Source organism: Triplophysa rosa, linkage group LG1 (genome assembly GCF_024868665.1).
Source record: "Triplophysa rosa linkage group LG1, Trosa_1v2, whole genome shotgun sequence".
In the NCBI taxonomy this organism is placed as follows: Eukaryota; Metazoa; Chordata; class Actinopteri; order Cypriniformes; family Nemacheilidae; genus Triplophysa; species Triplophysa rosa.
Window position 1 is genome coordinate 1,169,070 of NC_079890.1, and position 22,610 is coordinate 1,191,679.

The window sequence follows — 22,610 nt, forward strand, 5'->3', positions numbered from 1 at the left end:
ATAATGAACCAATACTACAACACTACATTAAATAAACCAATCAAAATCCTCTGGACGTTTTGCTGACCCGCCCATCTGCAGCTCGCCCAACCTCCGTTTTTACCTAACTCGAAAATTCTGTAAAAACAATTATAGTGTAGGGTTTAGATTGTCACTACAGAACTCACAATAAAGATTGATATTGATTTTTTCAAGAAAGAAAACTATACTACCAGTCAAATTCATCTGTTCTTTAGTCAATGAATCACACATTTTATAAAAGACCATAACCATTGTGACTGGAGCATATCATATGTCATGATGACACACTATAATAAGCAGTCTGCTTTCATCTCAACTGACAAAACCGTGTGTGTGCAAACTCTTCAGAAGTGTTAAGAGTTGTCAAGAGAGATCAAAATCTCGATTGTTAAGTATTATCGGATGTGTGCAGTAGGTCAGATTAACCTCATGTTTGATGATTTAGAATGCACAAAATCTGACATCGTAAGTGTCCACATGCAACCGATTTGTGTCGGCTGTAAGTGGAAGATAATGGAATTGGTTGACAGTTTAAAAGCACGCTTGTGTTGGGGGAGCGGATCTGGACGTTTGTCTTTTCTCACAGTGAGGACTGTGCCTGTCCTGGTGGTCTGCCTTTCAACACTAACGATCACTCGTTTATTTCCATTTTCCGGTGATTTCCCAAATTAGAACGTGTAAATATTTAGAGTGGAAGAACTATTTGGAACGCGTCCTCAAGACGTGTCTGAGATGGTGTGACCCGTAGTGACCCGATGATGCTTTGACTGCAACATAACACACACACACACACACACACACAGCTGTTTTGAATAACACTAAACAGAGCTAATCCCTGACGCACAACACTACTCAGATAATGGTTTCTCTTGAGCTTGCATGTTTATTCTCAGATAGATCATCTCTCAAATGATGATGCTGTTACGAAAACACAAACACAACCATTGCCAAAACTACATGGTGCTTTATTGATGTACTGTTGCTGCCACCGCATACATTTTTTAAATACAAAAATACGATTTCTCAGAAATATACTTCAAATGACACTTAAGTACACTTGACTTATATTAGCTCCTCTACTTGTACTCAGTTCTTTGATGGAGATATACTTAAAAGTATAGACCACTTTGCAAGATGTAAACGTTAGTGTAGAAGCACTTCGGTTTTAGTTTTTATTTATTTATTATTTGTTTGTTTTTATCTTACATGTATAATGCAATCTTAAAGACATTTGTTTAAGCTTTTAAATTGGTTATGAATCTTCCTTTGGTTGTATTTTGTTCAAACGTTTGTGTAACTGGAACAGGAAGTTCTTCTGGACCTGCACTGTTTATGTCATCCAAAGAGGTCTATAATGAAGACTTAGTTGTGTTTACTCGTTTGATTGAGCAGCCTATTTAATACTGTCTTATAAACGTACATGCTTTAGGTTTATATAGTAACAATATAATATATAAATGATTGTGTTAAGTTCACTTAAAAGAACTTTGCTGTATAAAAACTACAAAACTAGTCTACTGAGAGTTTACTTTAAAGTGACCTTTCATCAAATAAAAATGTGTTAAACTCTTTTACATTACAATTGAAATAAAGGTGCTTAAAAGGTTGTTCACAGCGATGCCATAGAAGAACCATTTTTGGTTCCACAAAGAACCGTTCAGTCAAGGGTTCTTCAAAGAAACATCTCTTTCTTACTTTTTTGCAATCTGAAGAACCTTTTTTCACCACAAAGAACCTTTTGTGAAACACACAGGTTCTTCAGATGTTAAAGGTTCTTTATGGAACCATTTAGACAACAAAAGGTTATTCTATGGCATCGTGAAGCGCCTTTATTTTTAAGAGTGTACAATTATTGAACTATAAACCTGTACCTGTAAGTTCACTAGTTGAAGTACAAACGAAAACCTTAGTTGTGAAGTGGTTGTGTTCTACTGTTACACCTAAAGTATATCATAAAAGCAAACTTCTATAAACTAAAAGTAAGCCAATTTGGTCCAAGTAGTATTGAAAATAAAGCATACTAAAGTACATTTATATTACTTACTGCAGAACATAAAGTATACCTACTTAAGTACCAAACAAGCAATGTAACGTCTGTATATGAGTACTGTCACAACACAATATATCACCATCTCAGGGGCGTAGCCAGAACGTTTTTTTAGAGGTGACCCAGTGATTTTATTAGGGAGACCAAAAAATCCTTACAGACAGAAATTCTTTAACTTCTACTGAAATTTACACCAATTCTTCATTACACATAGTTTGCTGGTCAAAAACATACACAAAGAACGTAAAGTAAACAATTGATTTGCAATGCTTTCATGTGCTAACATTATTTTTAAATAATTTGCTAGCTATCATTTGAAGTAAGTTAGCATTTTTTATAGAAAATAAACATTGCTGTACCCCAACTTAACCTTTGGCGAAAATGTAATTAATGACTGAAATCCAGTTAAACAAGACTGATTTTACTGACCTGATCCTCGCTAAATGATCTGCGTAGCGCTCCGTAAACTCCGACACACATCTTCTAACTGCTTCGCACAACAGAGGTGGCCAGATAGGTGGCCATCCATCGTTCAGGGGTAGCCATGGCCACCCTGTAGCTACGCCCCTGCACCATCTGCATGTGCTGAGTGCTTCATGACAACCAAAACGAGGGTTGATTCTCAAATTGTTTTCCTCGGGTTTAATTTCTCTTTTGGTTGGGGTGCAGGGGGTCTCGTGAAACGATTGCTGCTTGTTTGGCCCTTTGCATGAATGAACTAAAGTCACATTCAGAGGCGAACAAATGTCCTCACAAACATCTCAATCATCTGATCTCACTTCTTCATTATGAGACGTTGAACCTGATAAAGCAGAGGTGCAGGAAAGTCTTTCATTCACGTGTGAACCGTGTTATCTTTACTCGTAGTCAAACGTTACATTCATTACATTCACATCAGATTTTAATATAACTCCGCATCATTGGGTCTGTTGGCCCAATAATGATAAAATGCTTTTACAGAAGTGACTTAGGCCTACACTGCATTGTACATGTTATCAGGACTCAAACCTACGACCCTTTATACCGCTAACACAATGCTTTACCCATTGAGCCACTGTCACATGATATGTTTAACATCTTTCTTCTTCTTAGGGTTGAGAGCCATCTAGTGATCGTTTTATGTATTTGTCACTGCAGTCAGCATTATACTGTATCATTGTAATGTGATGGTATATGGTTGAACTAACTTGCATAACTGGAAATAGATGCTCAAAGATATTTGGCTGCCAAGTGGATTGATTTGAAAAAAAAAGACCCCCCCCCAAAAAAATAGAAGGCCTAGTTTTGTTGTATTCGTCATAAAACAGCTTCATACATGAACTATTAAACATGATATTTCTAGTAAAATTATGGTTATGCAAATAGTAACCTGCACATCTTTTACATGTTTTGCACGTTTATCTATCATTAGCCTATTAGTGGTCATTGTGATTATATTGATCATAGGTCACGTTATTTAGTTTATTTTCATTTACGTTTTTATTTGATCAGAACAAAATCACTAGATATGTTCTTTATTTGTTCAGATTATGATGTTGGATAGGCCTATGATTTTTTGTCATTTTGTTATGCAATGACAGATCAGATCTGATCACAGACATCAGATTCATCCGAGCAGAGCCGAAACACAACCCACAGCTAAAGAAAATCAAGTTTGCTGTTTTATTTATCTTGTGCTTCTGCTTAGAGTAACAAGTGATGGAAAACGGGAGAGATGAATGAAATAAAAACTTTATATAGACAAACACTTTATATAGACACACCCAGATCTACATCTCATTTCACCCAGACGATACCACTGTAGCAGCTCGCATTACAGCCTGCCTAGAGGACATCTCAGCTTGGATGAAAGAGCATCACCTCCAGCTGAACCCTGCCAAGACGGAACTACTCGTGTTTCCGGCACACCCCACGGTGCAACACGATCTCACCATCCGACTTTGCAATACCACAATCACTCCTTCCAAAACAGCCAGGAACCTCGGAGTCATATTTGATGAACAGCTGTCCTTCAACGATCACATTGCAAAGACAACGCGGTCATGCCGATATGCCTTATTCTACATGAGAAAGGTCAGACCTCATCTGACTGAGCATGCGGCACAACTCCTTGTCCAGGCCCTGGTCATCTCAAGGTTGGACTACAGCGACGCTCTCTTTGCCGGTCTTCCTGCAAAGGCTATCAAACCACTCCAGCTGGTTCAGAACGCAGCAGCACACCTCATCTTCCAACAGCCCAAAAGGGCTCAAGTGACGCCCCTTTTCATCTCTCTCCACTGGCTACCGGTTGAAGCCCGTATCAGATTCAAGTCACTAATGCTTGCCTACAGGACTATCACCGGATCTGCACCGGCATACTTTCACACCCTCCTACACTCCTACACCCCATCAAGATCCCTGCATTCAGCAAACCAGCGGCGTCTTGTATTGCCTTCTCATACGGGCAGTAAATCACTTTCCCGCACTTTCTCCTTCAGAACTCCTTCCTGGTGGAACATTCTTCCTAACTCGGTCCGGTCAACCACACCTCTCAGTCACAACATTCAAAAAACTACTTCAAACCATCTCTTCTGTGAACACTCGACAGACAAATGAGAGAATTTTTTTAAATAATAAATAAAAAACTAACCCTTTCTCTTCCTCTCAACAGGTATTGTTCTGTCTTTTGTTGAAACTAGTAACTTTGTATTATTGCTCCTGTATGACATATCGCTTATTGCTCCCTGAACTCTCTGTAAGTCGCTTTGGATAAAAGCGTCTGCTAAATGACTAAATGTAAATGTAAATATGACTGAAGGTAATTTATTACCAACATTCTTTAGATACAAAGCTATTAAAATACTTGTAAAATAGTTATTTAAACGCTTACATTAAGCGACCCCTAGTTGTTATTAATTAATTTGTTTATTTGGTATTAGGGCTGTCAGGATTATGAAATTTGACTGACGATTAATTGTCTAATAAATCATTGCGATTATGGCGATTAATTGTCTGTTTTAGGGCTTTGGCGATTATGACGATTAATTGTCTGTTTTTGAGCTTTGACATTTAATTCTCATTCATTTTTGATTCAGCGATTGAAATGACCATATTGTTCTGAATACAAGACTATGCTTTTTTCTTGGACATACATCGGAAAAAATTGGGTCATCATATATTTAAGGTTTAGGCTTTTACCTGTCAATAATACAACCACCAAATACTTGTAAATGAAGTAAATTGATCAGGTGTGAATTGAAGCCCCCATTAAAATACTATCAGTCATAGAAAAGCTTCTAGTCTGTTTTTTTCTCACTTGCAAGACTACAGTAAAATTTTACTTGTGTGTTAATGAAATTTTGGTAGACTGGTTTTCACACTGAGATTTGCTTAAATAATATTCAATTGTACTGCAGGTAATTTTTATGGTATATGTTTTAGTTTTTTTCTTATGTGATTGTGTTGTGGTGGTACATTTTACAAGTGTTACCATGCTTTAGTAACAATATTATACACTAAAATATGCAATATGCAGATGCACTACAGCTCCCCCTAGTGTCTTCTATAGAGATGTGCGATAATTGCGATGATCCGAAATCATCGCGATGAGGTCAAACAATCGCGATGAGACGATTATTTAATAATCGTGACAGCCCTATTTGGTATTATATTGTTATAGTTCAATTTGGGGGTTTTGACGGTTGTCCATTTAATAAAAAAGATGTGTATCCGGTCCAATCCTCCAGTCCGCCCGGTGGCGCTGTAGATCCACGCAACTTCCTCTCCGAGAAAACAGAAGAACAGTCGTTTCCGGTTGGCGGCAGGTTTCCGCGTGCGTTAAACGCAGACGACAATAAACTTCTCTTCAGAGATTGATTTTTATTTTCTCCAGTTTGTTTTCTTGTCAGCTGTCGACATGGTGAAACTGACGGCGGAATTAATCGAGCAGGCGGCTCAGTACACGAACCCTGTGCGGGACCGAGAGTTGGATCTGCGCGGTGAGTCGAAGCTTCAGGCCCGGGCGTCTCAATGGCTCCTTTCTTTGTACAGTATTAAAACTTCACTTGGTGTCTCTGCAGGCTATAAAATCCCTGTGCTGGAGAATCTGGGAGCCACACTCGATCAGTTTGATACCATTGATTTCTCAGACAACGAGATCAGGAAGCTGGACGGATTTCCACTGCTGAAGCGACTCAAGACACTCATGATGAACAACAACAGAATTTGGTGAGACAGACACGTTTCTTTTGCGAAAACATGCTTTTACTAAGCTTTATTAAGTATATCCATAACCACAGTTTTAGTACAAATACCATGGTTAAACTGTGTTTACTGTAGCAAAAAAAAAAACGTGGCCGATTTGTCTTACCACTGGTTACCATCGAATCTTTGTTTTAGGATCTTTGCAGTATTCTGTTAATGACGGCACGAGTTTTCCATTTAAGAAGTTGTTGCATAGCACCGAGCGGCAGTATTTAGCCAGTGTAAAGACATAAGATGAAAACATTCAAATGTGCACATTGTGCTTTCGTGAACATACACAGTTCATATAGACACATTCTTAATGGTTGTTTTCCCGCGTATGTTGCAGCCGAATTGGAGAAAACCTGGAGCTGGCTTTAACAAATCTGAGGGAGCTGGTTCTCACAAGCAACAACATCCAAGAGCTGGTGAGTTCAAAGATTACACGCCTGTAATCACGTGATCAAATGTTGTGAGCTGTTTCCTTGAAAATGAAACTGTGGGTTTTTAACAGGGCGATTTGGATCCTCTGGCATCAGTGAAAACAATGACCCTGCTCAGGTCTGTCCTGCATTAACCATCGATTTACGCAACGTGCCGCGTAAGAAAATCCAATCTTTGCTTTCTTCCTTTCAGTTTGCTCCGAAATCCCGTTACCAACAAAAAACATTACAGATTGTACGTCATCAACAAACTTCCGCAGATCCGCGTTCTGGACTTCCAGAAGGTCAAACTGAAGGTAGCGCTGAACTGTTCAATGAAGCGGGATGTGACGGGGAGTGACTGAAATGGTTATGTGCAGAATGTGTCTGATGTGTTATTCAGCGTTTATTAAGTACTAATCACTTCTGAATGGAGTATAGCACCCCGGTCCATGATGTAGTGTTTTGTCAACGTTTGCTTGAACTTTCTGATGTATCGCCGTAGGAACGTCAAGAGGCTGAACAAATGTTCAAAGGCAAACGCGGTGCTCAGCTTGCGAAGGATATTGCCAAGCGAACCAAAACGTAAGATGAAAGTCCTTGATCGAGCTCAGCTCTCCCGAATGACCGGACTGTGGAAGTGGGTTATAAGCGCAACATCTTGAAGATTTAGAATCGATGCCGATTTGGCCACCCAATGCTCACATTTCCACCTAAAACTAAATGAAGCTTACACAAAACAATCACAACACGACGGTGTTTCTCTGGAGAGCTGGCTCGAGGCATTTCTCTCGTATCTGTTTATTAATATTGATAAGAAAGTGAAGATACTACACTGTGATTGGGTGAACAGAAGTTGAAAGGCTGTAGAAGGAAACCCTGGCGTGTGATTTCAAACCCAGATTTGCTCTGTTTTCAGGTTCACACCGGGAGCTGGACTTCAGGCTGAGAAGAAAACAGGACCTTCGGCTGCAGATGTTGAAGCTATCAAGGCATGGCATTATATGATGTATATATGCATTTAACGGAGGTTGCGCTGCAAATAATTGTCGTTCACCGTGATGGACTGAGTTGTGAAACACAGGGAACAGTTTAGAAACCTCGATGCAACCTCTGAGATGTGCATATCTGTCTGAAGTGGCAGTTTAATGTGTTATTCATTTTTGTGTATCGTTTTGTGCGCGTGTAGAATGCTATAGCTAATGCCACGTCACTGGCTGAAGTGGAGCGTTTGAAGGGACTTCTGCAGGCCGGACAGATTCCTGGACGAGAAATGAAATCAGGTAAAGCGATCACGCTCGATTCAAATGAAATCTCACTTTTTATATTTGTGAGCATGTGGCGATGAACAGACGAGCAATTCAAGTGATAGTTCACCCAAACAATCAAAATTCTGTCATTTACTCACCCTCGTGTATTTTCGAACCTGCATGACTTTTTCTTCCACAGGACACAAAAGAAGATATTTTGAAGAGTGTTGTTAGGTTTGTGTCCATACAATAGAAGTGAATGGGTGCCAGTGCTGTTCGGTTGCCAACATTTTTCAAAAGATCTTCTTTTGTGTTCTGTGGAAGAAAGAAAGTCATAAAGGTTTGAAATGACATCATTTTCAATTTTGGGTGAACTATCACTTTAATGTGTCCACCTCGACAGTATCGAATCGAATGGCAATTTGACCCCGTAAGGCTTTTCAGAAACGTTTTGCTGTATTTTAGAAGCCGCTAACATGGTGGAGGAGGAAGAGGAGGAGATGCAGGAGGAAGAGCAGGAATCAGTCATGATGTACGGTGACATGCAGGGCACGGGAGAGGGAGAGAACGGAGACGACGACGACATGCAGCAAGACATGAATGTTAATGGATCATAGTGATTTTGTTGTTTTCAGAGCTGTGTGAGACGCAGTACATGTTTTGGTTGTATTTTTTTGTAAATTAAAGTACATTAAACTTTTTTTTATTAAAAGTAATGTGAATTTAGTTTGATTTAAACCTGCGCAAAATAAACTCATTTATTCTTGATGAGCTGTTTTTAACTACATAGTGTCCTTCCTCTAAAAATATAGTTCTTTAATGTAATGTAATAGTATATTAAGGGTTATTTATGGGAATAAAGATGGAAACAAGACTAGAAATAGAAACCAGGCGATTCGTTAGTCAATTATATATATATATTTTTTAAATTCTGTTATCTACGTTTTGCTTTTTCATTAAAAAACCGGCTAGACAGGGTGGGAAAACATGATCAACAATGTTTATATTGCGAAAAATATTCTAATCACATACGCCGTGTTGTCATTTGTAAAATTTGGTGTAATGTCTCCACCTGGCGTTTGGTTCTGGCATCTGCAAGACTGGAGCGCGTGTCCCCACGTCATCTTAAAGCTGATTGGTTGAGGTCTTGGCTACGGAAATCCGTGCTGCGTTTACTTTAGCATCGGTGCATCTGTAAGCTGTAAACGTGGTGATTATTAAATGTTTTCATAACAACACACTAAAACATTTGAAGATGGAAGCGGCAGACGATGCCCGTGTGAGTAATGAAGGTGTGCCTCCTCAAAACCAAGATCTGACTTTAATTCACACATCCGGTATGTACACACGAGCCAGCTCCGTTCACTCGAGCGTCATTTTAGCATTGATTAAGATATGAAATATATATCAGCTTGTTTGATATCGTCTGTACGGATATGGGTTATAAAAGGGCTCGAAGGGGAAATGTTAGCGTAGACGTCATCACTTTTAGATGGACGCAGAGCTGAACTGTGGAATGACTTGCACATAAACAGTAGAACTCAAGGAGACACTGCGTCACATCATTTCATTGACATAAACACGTCTTTAATGCAATATTCAATCAAATAACTTTTAATTTTGACATTGATCTCTAAATCTACGTTTAATACTGTAGATACTAGGTCCTGACACTTGTTGGCTGCGTTTTGTTTGTTCACTATCTTCCACAACAAATCCATTTAAATAAATGAATTGATGCATTGGTATTTTTGTATTGAACTTGTAATATATATATGTGTGTATGTGTGAAGAGTTTGTTTCCAAAATGAGATAAATAAATTTCAAAAATCATGTTTGTTATTATGTTATCATGTTTTTATTGTGTTAGCTAGCTGTATTTTTTGACTTATTATGGCTTAGATCAAATCAAAGGATTCTTAATTATATATATATATAAACTGTACAGTATATTATTTTCAAGCTATTCTACAAAAACATACTTCAGTGTCTGCTGTGTTTTCAAAAACATGCCTATGGACTTTACTGTAATAATTGTATCGCCTTCCACAGTTGCTGCTTTTCTGTCTGACTATGGCTGGTATCTTTTGTTTCTCGGCGTGGGAGTCTATCTTCTCATCCAACATCTCAGTAAGAAGCGATCCGGAGGAAATGAGAGCCAGTCTGCCTCAGCGGTGAACCAAGGTCAGAATAAAGAATGTCTGATCTCTAAAAACGCAAAAAATGCATTGCAAATATTTCAGACATGAACATGTACGTGTTCATCCGCAGACCCCGCATCTGTGGCGAGACGTCAGGAGGCTGTCGAGGTGTCCAGGCAGAGAATGCAAGAAGAACTGAACGCCAGAGCTGAAGAATTCAAAGAGAAGCAAAAGCGGGTGAGCTGTAGGAACGTGATATCAGGCCATGCGTTTGAGATCTTGTGAGCAGTACTCATGCTGGTTTATCTGACCTTTGTAGCTCGAGGAGGAGAAAAGAAGACAGAAAATCGAGATGTGGGAAAGTATGAAGGAAGGAAAGAGTTTCAAAGGCAACGCACGAGTTGCACAAGTAAGACGTCTGGGACGTTTGCGCTGTTCTGAGACTTAATCTCCTGGCCTTTGTTTTTACGTAATCTTTCTTATTTCCTGCAGAACACTGAAGAGGCCTCGTCCTCCACCGTTTTGAAACCAAAGACAGATCAAAGGCTTCGTAACAGTGGTATGCATTTCTGATATCCTAGAGGATATTACAATATTATAGTCCCGACAAAGTTGTGAAAAATTCAGATTACACTGAATCAGAATTCAGAAGAGATTTATTGTCGTTGTTTAGTGCTAAAGACACTTACAATTATAGAATAATATTAAAATCGTTCAATTATAGAAGTGTACTATATAAACTATACAATGTCATTATATAGCATGAGTGTTATGACAGACAACTCGTACTGTAGTTTTTAAGCCTATAAAGTTAGTATAATATATCACTCTATAGTTAATTTTGTTATTCAGTGAGAAAGATGATTTTTAGAAAAAGATCCATTTTTGGATAATCCAGTGAATGGGTGTGAATATAACTTCAGTTTACACACAAGTTAAAAACAGAATGACGAAGCATATCGTTCTGATTAGTTGAGTCACGCTGTTGTAAAATAGTCGATGTATAAACACTGTAAAGAGGTCGTGTCTTTTACTTGGTACTCTTTGGATACCAGAGCACTATTGTACTATTTATATCATCCGAGCGGTCTGTTTTTCCCAGCGGAAGATCGTTGTCCCAGTTGCTAAATTTAAAATCTCTATAAAAAGCCAAATCCCTAAATGAGTCGAGTGTTGTGTATTATTAGTCTTAGTTCTCCAAACGGATTTATTCTGGTGTCTGTTTCTTGTGTTCAGGATATAATCCTCTGTCTGGAGATGGAGGAGGAACGTGCTCCTGGAGACCCGGCAGGAGAGGGCCTTCCGCGGGTGGATGAGGTTAAAGTGAGGGTCAGACCAAACCTCTGACCCTTTGACATACAGGAACATATACATATATATATAACTGAATAAGGCTGTCAGTGTAGACACTATACGGAACATTAGCACGCTATGCAGAACATCAGCATCTTCACGGTTTTATTTTCTGGCACTCGTGAGAACAACTAAAAAGGCTAAACAAATGTACTTGTTTATGTTATTTAATCTGTTTTTATTAGGAACATGGAATACAGAAGTAAGACGCCATCAGCAGCTTAAGATATCGATAAGATTGTTACACTTGTAGTTGTGATAACAATTCTGTCATTATTTACTTAAACTCAAGTTTCAAAACATGGTTACATTTTTAGTTGAGAACAGAAATGGTGGAGAAAAAAGACCAACACTATAAAAATAGATCAGACTTGTGTGCCGTTTTCCTCGTCCTGAAATATTATAAATCAGAATTATGAGTTGAGGGAAACGGAAGAAACGTTTTCTAGTAGTGTTTTATTTGTTCCTATTCGTACACGTCATGTGTCTGTGTGTGATTGACAGCTTGTAATGATGCCTCCTCATTAAAGGTAGTAATACCTGTGTGGCAGGCTGATGACTTTCAGTTATCAAATATGTTCCTGTGTTCATGACCCTTTTAAAATCTGTGCAGTAGGACGGACTGCATTTATATCTTTAAAGTGCTCGTCTTCGGTTATACAAAACATGTTTTACAACAAATCAAATCATGCAGTTGTAAGTAATGTAGTATCTATAGCGGTGTTTTCTGAGTGATTTGTTTAGGAAATGAAGTTGTCGTGTCACAGATTTATTTCACTGTTCTTGCTCTGGGTTTCTCTTAATAAAGTCATTCTTGCTCAGTTTTTGTCTTTTATTTGTCACAGTAATAAAGTTCGCTCTCGTGTTCTATGGAGCAGACACGATCAGAGCATCAAATTGAGCCTTTTTATTGATTTTTAGATTGTAAACATTTTGTATTAAAAGTTTAGGTACATTGAGAACAATTAACAGGACTTTTATGTAGTCTTGAATCGTTGGATAAATGACACATTAAAACCATTAGTATTTAAAATTTGATTAACTTCTATATATTTTCCAAATCTATTTTGATATGTTAATGGTAAAGCAACAGCACTATTCCATAAAACTTAAGAAATCATGTGAACATGCAGATATTATGACCGTCCACTAGATGGCAGGATTACAACATGATGTGGCACGTGCTACAGTTATACGGGACATTTCTTTACAAATGACAAAATTATGATTATAAAACATAAAAATCGAAACGAAATAAAATACTTTTTTTTCTAAAGACGTTTTAAACTTATTTCAGTACAACACATGGCGTTTAAATGTTATTAGTAATGACGTGCACATGTTCCTTTTGCTTTCACTGAAATCATATCATTTACACATTTCCTTTTTAACATATTAAAGTATGTATTGAGATCTTTATTTATTTATTACACATTAATAATTTATATTATTTCGTTTAAAATATTGAGACGATTTTTTTAACCGAACAGCCGAAAAGGACTGAACTACTTTTAGACACATTATGATTTTATATGACGTTTTTAATAATAATGCGTGACTAATACGAAAAACACATAATTATCCTTCGCTGAACACAACTCAACCTTGCAAAAATGTACGATGGTCTCCCTACAGTTACCATCATTTAACAATGGTTTTTGCGTTTAAACGGTGGTCAAACAAATGGTAATAAATTCATTCATTTACAACCGTAAAGCTATTATTAAAGACGTGTATTAAATCTTATTTTACAGGTTTAAAGTGCGAGAGGAAAAACGCAACGCTTTTCCCCCGTGCACGTCATCAGCCTACGGCGCGACGTCACGCTCTTCGACCAATCAGGATTAGGCTACGGCGCCTCAAGCGGGTCAGAAAACCTCTCGCGGTCAAACCGCAGACGCGTTTCGAGCAGCATTCGCTCAATGGCGAGGTAAACGGCGAAGAGGAGGATGCAGCAGCCGAGGTCCGTTACACGATAGACTGTAAAATCCCCGTGACTTCCCATCGATTTAGTCCCGAAAGCGACGGAGAGACCTTCGTAAATGCGGTCATGACTCGCGCGGAGCGGATAAACGGCGATTAGATGGCAGTGGGGTGTGATATATGGGGACTGGAGCGATGCAACGTATGCAGACGGCGGCGGTAAACGGCGATTGGCAGCGGTGACCATGCTCGGACCCGAACCCAGCGCTCTGGACGGGACTGCTGCTGCTACTGGCGTTTAAAAACAGTCTCGAAGACGAATTAAAGAGCCCAAGACTCGGAGGCGCGAACATGGCAGGCAGAAGTCGGAGGTCGTGGTTTAGCGTACTGCTGGGTCTGGTGGTCGGGTTCACCCTGGCGTCCAGGCTCATCTTGCCCCGGGCCAGCGAGCTGAAGAAAGCGGGACAGAAGCGGAGGGCGAGCGGCGGCGCGGGCGGCTGCGGAGGAGGAGCGATGATGATGATGATGATGATGAAGAAGGAGCAGCACGGAGGGCTGCTGGTGCCCGCCACGGAGAAGCCGTCGGTGTCCCGCTCCGGCAGTTTCCTGTTCGTGGGCGTCATGACCGCGCAGAAGTACCTGAACAACCGCGCCGTGGCCGCATATGGGTAATAAAAAATCACCATGGTAACGGGGCGTCCGCTCATACGTTATTGTCGACATTAACAATAGAAAGTATCACAGTCTATTGGTGTTAATGGGTATAGTGGGAGTTGTACTGGTTTGAACGGAAACTGATGAACCTCTGCTGGTACTGTGTTGGGTGGGATGTTACCCGGTGGATGGGCTCATGCCAAGATATCACAGTCATTTTTGGGTTGCCATGGCAAATTTCTGTAAGGATTGAGAGAGGGCAGGGTTCTGCTGAGCCAAGCGTTTTATTTGAGGTGTTAAATCAGCAGTAATTTCTTGCCAGCCAGTTTATTTTTTGGTGAATGGCCAGGGTGACCCTTGCTGGAGAAGCCAGACCTTGTATTTCTTATGAATATGTGTCTGTCTGTTATCCTTTAGAAGACCATAAAGGGATAATCACCCCAAATTTTGTCCATATTTACTTCCATGTATGCAACCTCGGTGGAACACAAAAGAAGATATTTTGAGAAATGTCTTTGTGTTCATTCAATGGGGGTCGGTGTTGTTTGGTTATCAACGTTACTCAAAATATCTTCTTTTGTGTTGTGCAGAAGAAAGAAAGTCAAAGCGGTTTGAAATGACACGTTCATATTGCTCACCCTGGTTTGCAGTTTCTATTAAAAGTGCACTAATTAAATCGCACGGGCGACTAAGAAATGCTGAAGAGAGCTTATCCCCGGTTCTTCTGTATAGAAGAGATTGAAAAGTGTTGTTTGGATGTGTGTGTGTGTGTGTGTGTGTTCATGTTTTTATATGTTAGTGGGGACCTAAACCTGAATACACACCAACACATGGGGACTCGTGTCACCGTGGGGACCAAAATTGAGGTCCTCATGCGCAAAAAAGCTTATAAATTGTACAGAACAATATTTTTTTTTAAATCTAAAAATGCAAAAAGTGTTCTATGATCTTTAGGTTTAGGGATAGGGATAGGGATAGGGGATAGAATATACAGTTTGTACAGTATAAAAACATTACGCCTATGGACTGTCACCACGGAGATAATAAACCAGACATGTGTGCGTGCAGATGTCAATGTCAGGTCGACACCGTGCTAAAGGTTAACATGCGTATCATTGGATTTCCCTTTTGCTGGGAGCGGGATTTTGGTACAATTAGGTGTTGGCGAGAAGCACAGACGTTATCTGAACTAACAATGCTGTCTTTTCACATGTTGGACAGGAATGTTGCATTAAATGCATCTGTAATGCTTGACTGCCCCGAATAGATTTGATTCTGATTTATTATTCAGTTTCACCAAGAAGGGTCACGGCAGCATGGAGCTTATGGCATTTTTCACTTTATATCCTTTTGTTGACTGCATTTGGATTATTGTTTTTTTTCACATTTGTAGTTACTAGTAACTCAGTTTGTGGCTTTGTCGTAAAACCACAAGAATCATTTTATTGGCAAGTGATGTTATTCTTTGTCCTTTTCTTGTAAATATTTCATCATTTCCACAGTTGTTTCTACTATTTGTATGTATTTACTGGAAAGCTGCATACAAAAAAACAAAGAATTAGATTAAAATGGAATATTTTCATTTTGGTTCATGTTTTTAGTTTTGAATTATGATTTGTGAATATTTTTTCATTGTTTGCCATTAAATAATGTATATAATTGAATACGATCGGAATATTCTTTAAATTTGTGCTAAAATTAATAATAGGGGATGACTGATAATATGAGACGTATATAAAACTGAATCAAATAGAGTTTTATTTTGCACACTAGATTATATTTATTTAGGATTGTGCAATTAATTGAAATTTAAAGGGATAGTTCATCCAAAAATGAAAATTCTGTGATCATTTACTCACCCTCAGGTTGTTTCAAACCTGTATACTGTAAATTCAAATGAACACAGAGAAAGATATTTGGAAGAATGTTGGCAATTGTCAGTTCTGGGACATCATCCACTACCATAGTAGGACAAAATCTTGTATTTTTTTTGTTCTGTTGAACACATAATTTGATATTTAGGAAAACAAAGAGTTCTCAGGCACCTTTGACTACCATTTAATTCTTCCTACTATGGTAGTCAATGATGTCTTGGAACTGCAAATGACTAACATTCTTCCAAATATCTTTCTTTGTGTTCATCGGAATTTATACAGTTATGAAATGACATGAGCGTGAGTAAATTATGACATAATTTTTATTTTGGGGCTGAACTATTCCTTTAATCGAAATTGTCAATTTTGGCCTTTTACAATAAAAAAAAACAAAATAATTGAGGTACAACGATTATTGTGCAGCATTCCGTTTTGCAAGAATCCTCTCTTTTCTTGTGATAAAAATCCACCTTTCCTTTTTCTTTACATTTATTTCTTTGTTAAAGTTTTTTTCATCTTAATCTATGTCGTTTCAAAATCCCGCCAGTAACCACGTTAAATAACCGTGATCTCAATATTGTGCAAAATAACCGTGATATTGTTTCCTGTCATAATCGAGCAGCCCTATATTTATCCAACCGATCCCAAGCATTTTATAAACGGATGTTTATTATCTGTCAGTAAGGTTGTTGAACTGGGAAGAATGAACTAGTCTGATCATAGACAGTCTCAGGTCATATATTAAAACGGTTTAATGGACGAACATCACACATGAACGTTTTTCTGCCTTGTCTTTTGCGTAGGACCTGGGCCAAAAGCGTTCCCGGCAAAGTGGAGTTTTTCTCCAGCGAGGGTTCCGACACGTCCATCCCCATCCCCGTCGTGGCGCTGCAGAACGTGGACGACTCGTACCCTCCGCAGAAGAAGTCCTTCATGATGCTCAAGTACATGCACGACCACTACCTGGACCAGTTCGAGTGGTTCATGCGGGCCGACGACGACGTCTACATCAAGAGCGAGAAGCTGGAGAGCTTCCTGAGGAGTCTGAACAGCAGCGAGGCCATCTTCCTAGGCCAGACGGGCATGGGCGCGCGCGACGAACTGGGCAAGCTGGCGTTGGAGCCCGGGGAGAACTTCTGCATGGGCGGCCCGGGTGTCATCATGAGCCGGGAGGTGCTGCGCCGGATGGTGCCCCACATCCGCCAGTGCCTGCAGGAGATGTACACCACACACGAGGATGTGGAGGTGGGCCGCTGCGTGCGGCGTTTCGCCGGCGTGCAGTGCGTCTGGTCCTACGAGGTAAATATGACGCGTGATGTTGAAGTCATACAGATCTATTTTCTTTTCTTTCATGCTTGAAGATGATGATGGTGCGATCACGTGCTCAAGGGCCTCTCGCATAATCATCAGTGTCCTCCATTGCCTCCAGGGTCTGGGTTTATTATGCAGGTTGTTTAAAAATCTGCGTCTTTAGTGATCGTTCAAAGAGCTGCAATTTTCAGGCTGGGAAATTATAGGTTGGCTGTCAGTAGAAAGAGCTCTCCAGTGCTTTGATCCATCAAAAGAGTTCAGCTATACCTGAGCAGACGACAGTGTAATAACATTGTGTGTTTCAGCTGTACGTTTTCTTCACATCAGCTCTTTAGAAAGGCTTTGAGTCACAGGAAATGAACGCTGACGCTTGGAGAAAGGCTGACCTTTGACCTTTGCGAGATGAGTCATCGGCTCTCCATTATGATGAAGTGCGCCACAAAGTGTGATGGTTTCTTACTTTCTTTGCTTACTTAAGTGTTATCGTCAACTACCTTACAGGACGATTGTTTGCGTCTGAGGCCTAGTCCACACGAAAACGCAAAAACACGCTATAAACCGCTGTCAACAGCATGCCAAACCAACAGGTGGCGATATAACCCTAACCATAAAGCCGTGTTGGCCAATCGGAAGCCTGGAATCTGACGTCAAACGGAGGAGATAGCGGCACGCATTCCAACGCCATACGCCAAGTCTCCGTCTACACGACAACAATGAAACTGGAGTTTCTAAAAATCCTCCCCCTGGCAGGAGTTTTTAAAAACGTTCAGTTTCAGTGACCGAGTATTGCGTTTTCGTGTGGACGAACGGTCAAACCGCATAGAAAAAAATGCGGTTTCGAAAATACCCGTGTTCTAAGTAAACATCTCCAAACCTGTCAAGAGCATCAAAGAAGTCTATTATAGGACTGTTGTGGCACAGATCGCCTCCCGAGTTGTCATTACCGTAATGTGTTTTTTTACTTTTCAGCTTTTGTGTAATTCCTATTTTTTCAGTGGTGATTCTCGCTTCAACTCTCGTTGACTTCAATATTATAAAACACTTATTTAAGTCTGCATAAATTACATTATGGCACTATTTTCATGGCAATTAAGCACATATCTCTCTGACAGAGCTTATTACCTTAACGGGGAAATATTTGATAAAACTGTCTATTTAAACGTGTTGAATTCCGTTTAATTTAATGAGATTTAAATCAAATACATTTCAGTATTGTTTGTTTATTGTAATGTGGTTCAGAATCACTATTGATAATAAAAGGAATTATAATTAAACTATGAGTACAACATTACAGTCATGAGTAAATTTAGGCCATGTGCTCACTGCTCAATTGTCAATAAATTGATGCCACGGATGCATCTTCTGTTGCTTAAAATAGTTTAGTTTAGGGAAAACATTCGCTCATTTTGATTTTGATTACAGGGTGAAATGAAGATTATGAAGATGTGTACTATGGAAAAGGGAGCGGAAACCTTGGAAGATTAGTGATGTTTGATCTGGATCTTTCTGCGGGGTTTTATCTGTATTTCCTTTGTGTCTATTAATTTGCAACAATTGGCTTTGAGAGGTGACTCAGGCTTTCACTTTTTCTGCATCTTTCTTTGTCTTTGTGTACCGTTTAGTCTGCTACTATCATCCATCAAGGCAAGATTATCTCTCTTTTCCATCCGCTCCACTTGTACGAGCCATACGCGTAATTCGTCATCGCTTGTTTTCACAAATTGGCCAAAAGGGAAAAATGAAAGGGGTTGGAAAGTTATCAGAGGTGTTGGATGAATCTTTTCGGGCTTGTGGAATGGGTGGAATTGGAAGCTCTGGGTTTTAATGAGTCTCCGCTGTGACTGGGGCCGCTGGGACTTTAATGTGCATTTGATGTGTACTTTAATTACAGCCGTGCGGGATTAGCTAGAGACTGCACAGCTGGGTAACCTGCTATTAATGTTGGCACATTCAGCCTCGTGCTCTTTATGGAAACGGCCGAGACCTACTGCATGGCACGTCTGAACAAGTCCAATAAGGGCCTTGTTAAAGTGACCTCAAAGATCTCTCGGCTGAAAATGGCAGCCTATTACACTCTTAAATACTGATATTAAGCAATTTTGTCTGTTTGGAGCCTTTGAGACGTGTGTGTGTGTCTGTGGTGCTGGACAAATTCAGTTTGTTTATGGGCTGAGTGTAATTTGACCTCCGCTTTGGGTTCGGAGCGACATTTATGAGAGAATTTCAGTCAATGCTGTGTTTCTTGTGGGAGGAGCGAAATTAGCAAAAAAGTATACAACATTTTTGTTAATAGGTTTGTATATCAAATTCATATTTACAAATTCATTTACATTTCTAATAGTCACAAACCTTTTTCTTTTTGTATATTTCAGTAAATCTGTTAAATGCATTGTTATGGGTTTCCCAAGCCTCTCCATCACACAATTTGTCCATTTTGATGCTTTTATCAGCCTAGGTTTTGTATAAAATTGAAAAGAAAATCCTCAATTCAGTCCGAATCATCTTCAGATCTTGAAACAGTCTGCTTTAGACTGAAATCATTGCACAATGATGTCATTGATAAAGTAAGTGGGTGCATCTTCTTTGTGTTTGTCGAGTGATCGGATTGAGATGCTGGAGGACATTTGCACTTTATATTAATCGTATAAGGCAGGGTTTTTCCTGCATATAAAAATTGGAGGTGGCCGCCTCTGTCAAATTTCATGCCGCCTCCGACTCTCATCAAAATTATGTTTGGTGTTTTTACAAAAACACTGGTCATTTGCGACATTACACCGCTATTGAGGCACTGTTTTGTTATAAGCGCAGTGAGACGCTGGAGAGTTGCAGTTTATTTTCCTCAGCTCTATTAGCTGTATTTCGTGGCTGTTCAGGTGAATATTGTTTATTTTGCATTCTTGTACGTTCAATATCTTAAAAATGTTTCTTCAATTAAGGTGGTGTTCATCAATGTAATGTTTTAAGTACAGATGGCTCGTTGAATCCGTTTACACAACGTACACTGTACACTTTGAGTTCGCCTGTGAGAACACACAGAACGACTCGCAAATGAATGACTCTTTTGAACCGATTCGTTTAAACAATAGAAACGAACATTTAAAGCCCATTAAACCACAAAAAATGCAGGATATGAATTAGTAAGACTGTTAAATTCAGTTGGCTCTTGTGGGCTAAAAATGATAAAAGCTTATATTTGATTTTAAACAACTTTTCTGTTTGGTTGAATTAATTTTATATTTTCTAAAAATGTTTTATATAACTTAATAATTGTCATTTTAATCTAATTTTTTCGGTTTCACAGACCAGGCTTGAGGCTAGTCCCAGACTAAAATAAATGTGTGACTTGTCTTAACTCAATATAACATGCCCAGAAATATCTTCAAATATATCAGTGCCACTGTTTTGTCTTGAGATGCACACCAGTCATGTATTCATAAAGGCAATTTTATAAAAGCGATGTAAATATCTTAATTCCACTAAGGCTTAGTCCTGGCTTATGCTGTGTCTGTGAAACCGGTCCTTAATAAGTTGTTTGTAAAGTGTTTGTTTATGCCACTTAAAGGTACGGTAGGCGTGCACAGGATGAGCCAGGAAACACCCTGAGAAGGTCCTTGGTTTTTATTCGTAAAACCGATAACACTGTGATGTAACTTGCTCTTACGGGAAGTTCTTAAAATCTGTTTTCTTAACCGTGCCTTTCAGTGTAAGCGCGAACAAATGCAGAAGTTCTTATCAAGATAAAATGTAGTGATGGAGCGGCGATTTGTTTGAACGAGTGAGATTGCATTGTCACAGATGTTCTCTCCAAAAGACACACAGGGTTTTTCCTGGCTCAAAATGAGGCGGAGGTGGTCCCATCCTAATCTTTCACACACACACGAAGGCCTACTGTACTTTAAGTGGCTTAACCAAAGTGACTTTGACATATTAAAAGTTCTAATAAAATTAGATAAAAATGACAATTATTAAGTTATATAAAACATTACTTTATTCAACCAAACAGAAATGTTTTTTTAATCAAATAAAGCTTTTTATCATTTTCAATTAACTTCTCAGCCCACAATAGCCAACTGAATGAACCAGTCTTACTAAATGATCAAAGCTCATTCACATCTTTCATTCTCTGCGGTTCACTTTAAATGATTCAATGATCTCTTATATTCGCTAGTGACTGAAAAGTTCAATAGTTTAAATGAATCGGTTCAAATGAGTCATTCGTGTGCGAGTTGTTCTGAACGCAATGTGCGTTCATACTGGCGAACTCGCTGTGTGCAGTATACGCTGATTCAACGATCCAATTGCACAAGTTAAAGACATTACGATGATGGACGTCATGTTAGTTAAATACTTGGATGCAAAACAAACAGCCGTGAAACACAGGCTGGCTCTTGGTCTGAAACTCTTTTTAGCGCCTCAGTGTGCTGATAACGAAACAGCGCCTCCACTGTGGCGTAATGCCGCAACTGCAGTTACAAATGACAGTCTGTTAAATGCATGCAGCATTTCTTGTGAAGACTCGCAACATAATTTTGGCGAGAGTCTGAGGCGGCAGACATTTGACGGAGGCGGCCGCCTCCAATTTCTCTATGCAGGAAAAACCCTGCACACAACTTACAACCGTCTTAGTTATTCCAAACAAATGTGGCAATTAAGAGTGTGATAAAGTGGTCGTTTGGCCCATTGAAGGTGGCGAACGGTCTTGAAGCGAGAACAATGTTAGACGATGCTCCTCCTGTTTCACGTCTCGTCTCCTGTAATGTGATTTTAAATGAACGCTCACATTCTGATTGATTTTGACAAGCTGTTGTTCACCCATTGTTCAGTTGTCAGCCCATCTGTTTGTGCTGAAAACAGCCGTAAATGACAACCAAAGAATGGAAGCGCTAAGTCAGTGTTGAGTTCCACATTTCTTCCATCTGCCATCTTGATTTATGGCGTGTGTCACTAAACTGTCAGTGTGGATTTATTTGGTTAGTTTTTTGTTTGTTGAGGAATAATATCCCACCATACTGCTTTGCAATTTTGGGGTTTTGTAAAGTTTCTTTATCATCATTGTTGGTGTGAACGTGCCTTTATTTGCTTTTTTGTGTCGTATGAGGCCTCGGGTCATTGTGGTTTCTGTCACCACACTGCAGCGATGATGCGTCTTCTTCGCTTCCTGCTCCAGTGTTATGGTAGTTGCACTTATCTGTGAGTTCTCAATTCTGGATGCTGTCAGATATGATTCACCTCTCTGCGCTTACACGGCACAATCACATGAGGCTGACTGCATGCGTGTGTGTGCTTTTACAGTTTAATGGACTTAAGAAAGTATGCATGGAAAACCCCAATAGTGTCCTAAAATTTACCGAAACACTTTCTTAAAGGGATAGTTCACCTCAAAATGAAAATGG

The 22,610-nt window shown here is 39.4% G+C and overlaps 3 protein-coding genes across 4 annotated transcripts in view; all 3 read left to right on the forward strand.

The window, feature by feature from the left end:
• Window positions 1–5,828: 5,828 nt before the first annotated feature.
• On the forward strand, window positions 5,829–8,729 carry snrpa1 (small nuclear ribonucleoprotein polypeptide A'). Its single transcript, XM_057330344.1, has 9 exons — window positions 5,829–6,045; window positions 6,127–6,274; window positions 6,639–6,717; window positions 6,804–6,850; window positions 6,926–7,028; window positions 7,217–7,296; window positions 7,631–7,703; window positions 7,901–7,994; window positions 8,427–8,729. Exons 1-9 carry the CDS (start codon window positions 5,964–5,966, stop codon window positions 8,576–8,578), a joined length of 858 nt encoding a protein of 285 aa, XP_057186327.1. The 5' UTR covers window positions 5,829–5,963; the 3' UTR covers window positions 8,579–8,729.
• Window positions 8,730–9,078: 349 nt separating this feature from the next.
• On the forward strand, window positions 9,079–12,276 carry selenos (selenoprotein S). Of its 2 annotated transcripts, none has more exons than XM_057330364.1 (6): window positions 9,079–9,253; window positions 10,014–10,145; window positions 10,233–10,339; window positions 10,422–10,511; window positions 10,595–10,661; window positions 11,339–12,276. In XM_057330364.1, the coding sequence occupies exons 1-6, from the start codon at window positions 9,217–9,219 to the stop codon at window positions 11,416–11,418; spliced, it is 513 nt and encodes a 170-aa protein (XP_057186347.1). In that variant the 5' UTR covers window positions 9,079–9,216; the 3' UTR covers window positions 11,419–12,276. The 2 variants fall into 2 exon arrangements, with proteins under 2 accessions (XP_057186347.1, XP_057186338.1); XM_057330355.1 differs by having other exon boundaries at window positions 9,082–9,298.
• A 1,066-nt stretch (window positions 12,277–13,342) lies between these two features.
• chsy1 (chondroitin sulfate synthase 1) overlaps window positions 13,343–22,610 on the forward strand; it is a 51,544-nt gene continuing 42,276 nt past the window's right edge. The window contains exons 1-2 of the mRNA XM_057330331.1: window positions 13,343–14,046; window positions 16,710–17,205. Coding sequence (XP_057186314.1) covers window positions 13,730–14,046; window positions 16,710–17,205 — 813 coding nt within the window. The 5' untranslated portion in view covers window positions 13,343–13,729. The remainder of the gene's footprint in view (window positions 14,047–16,709; window positions 17,206–22,610) is intronic.

What these genes read in the sequence shown, in the direction of transcription:
- selenos (XM_057330355.1), top strand. Translation starts at nt 9,217, where the DNA reads ATGGAAGCGGCAGACGATGCCCGTGTGAGTAATGAAGGTGTGCCTCCT. An exon ending in TCAAAGAGAAGCAAAAGCGG is followed by an intron (nt 10,340 to 10,421) that starts GTGAGCTGTAGG and finishes TGACCTTTGTAG; the next exon opens with CTCGAGGAGGAGAAAAGAAG. An exon ending in TCAAAGGCTTCGTAACAGTG is followed by an intron (nt 10,662 to 11,338) that starts GTATGCATTTCT and finishes TCTTGTGTTCAG; the next exon opens with GATATAATCCTCTGTCTGGA.
- snrpa1 (XM_057330344.1), top strand. Translation starts at nt 5,964, where the DNA reads ATGGTGAAACTGACGGCGGAATTAATCGAGCAGGCGGCTCAGTACACG. An exon ending in GCAACAACATCCAAGAGCTG is followed by an intron (nt 6,718 to 6,803) that starts GTGAGTTCAAAG and finishes GGTTTTTAACAG; the next exon opens with GGCGATTTGGATCCTCTGGC. An exon ending in TGGACGAGAAATGAAATCAG is followed by an intron (nt 7,995 to 8,426) that starts GTAAAGCGATCA and finishes GCTGTATTTTAG; the next exon opens with AAGCCGCTAACATGGTGGAG.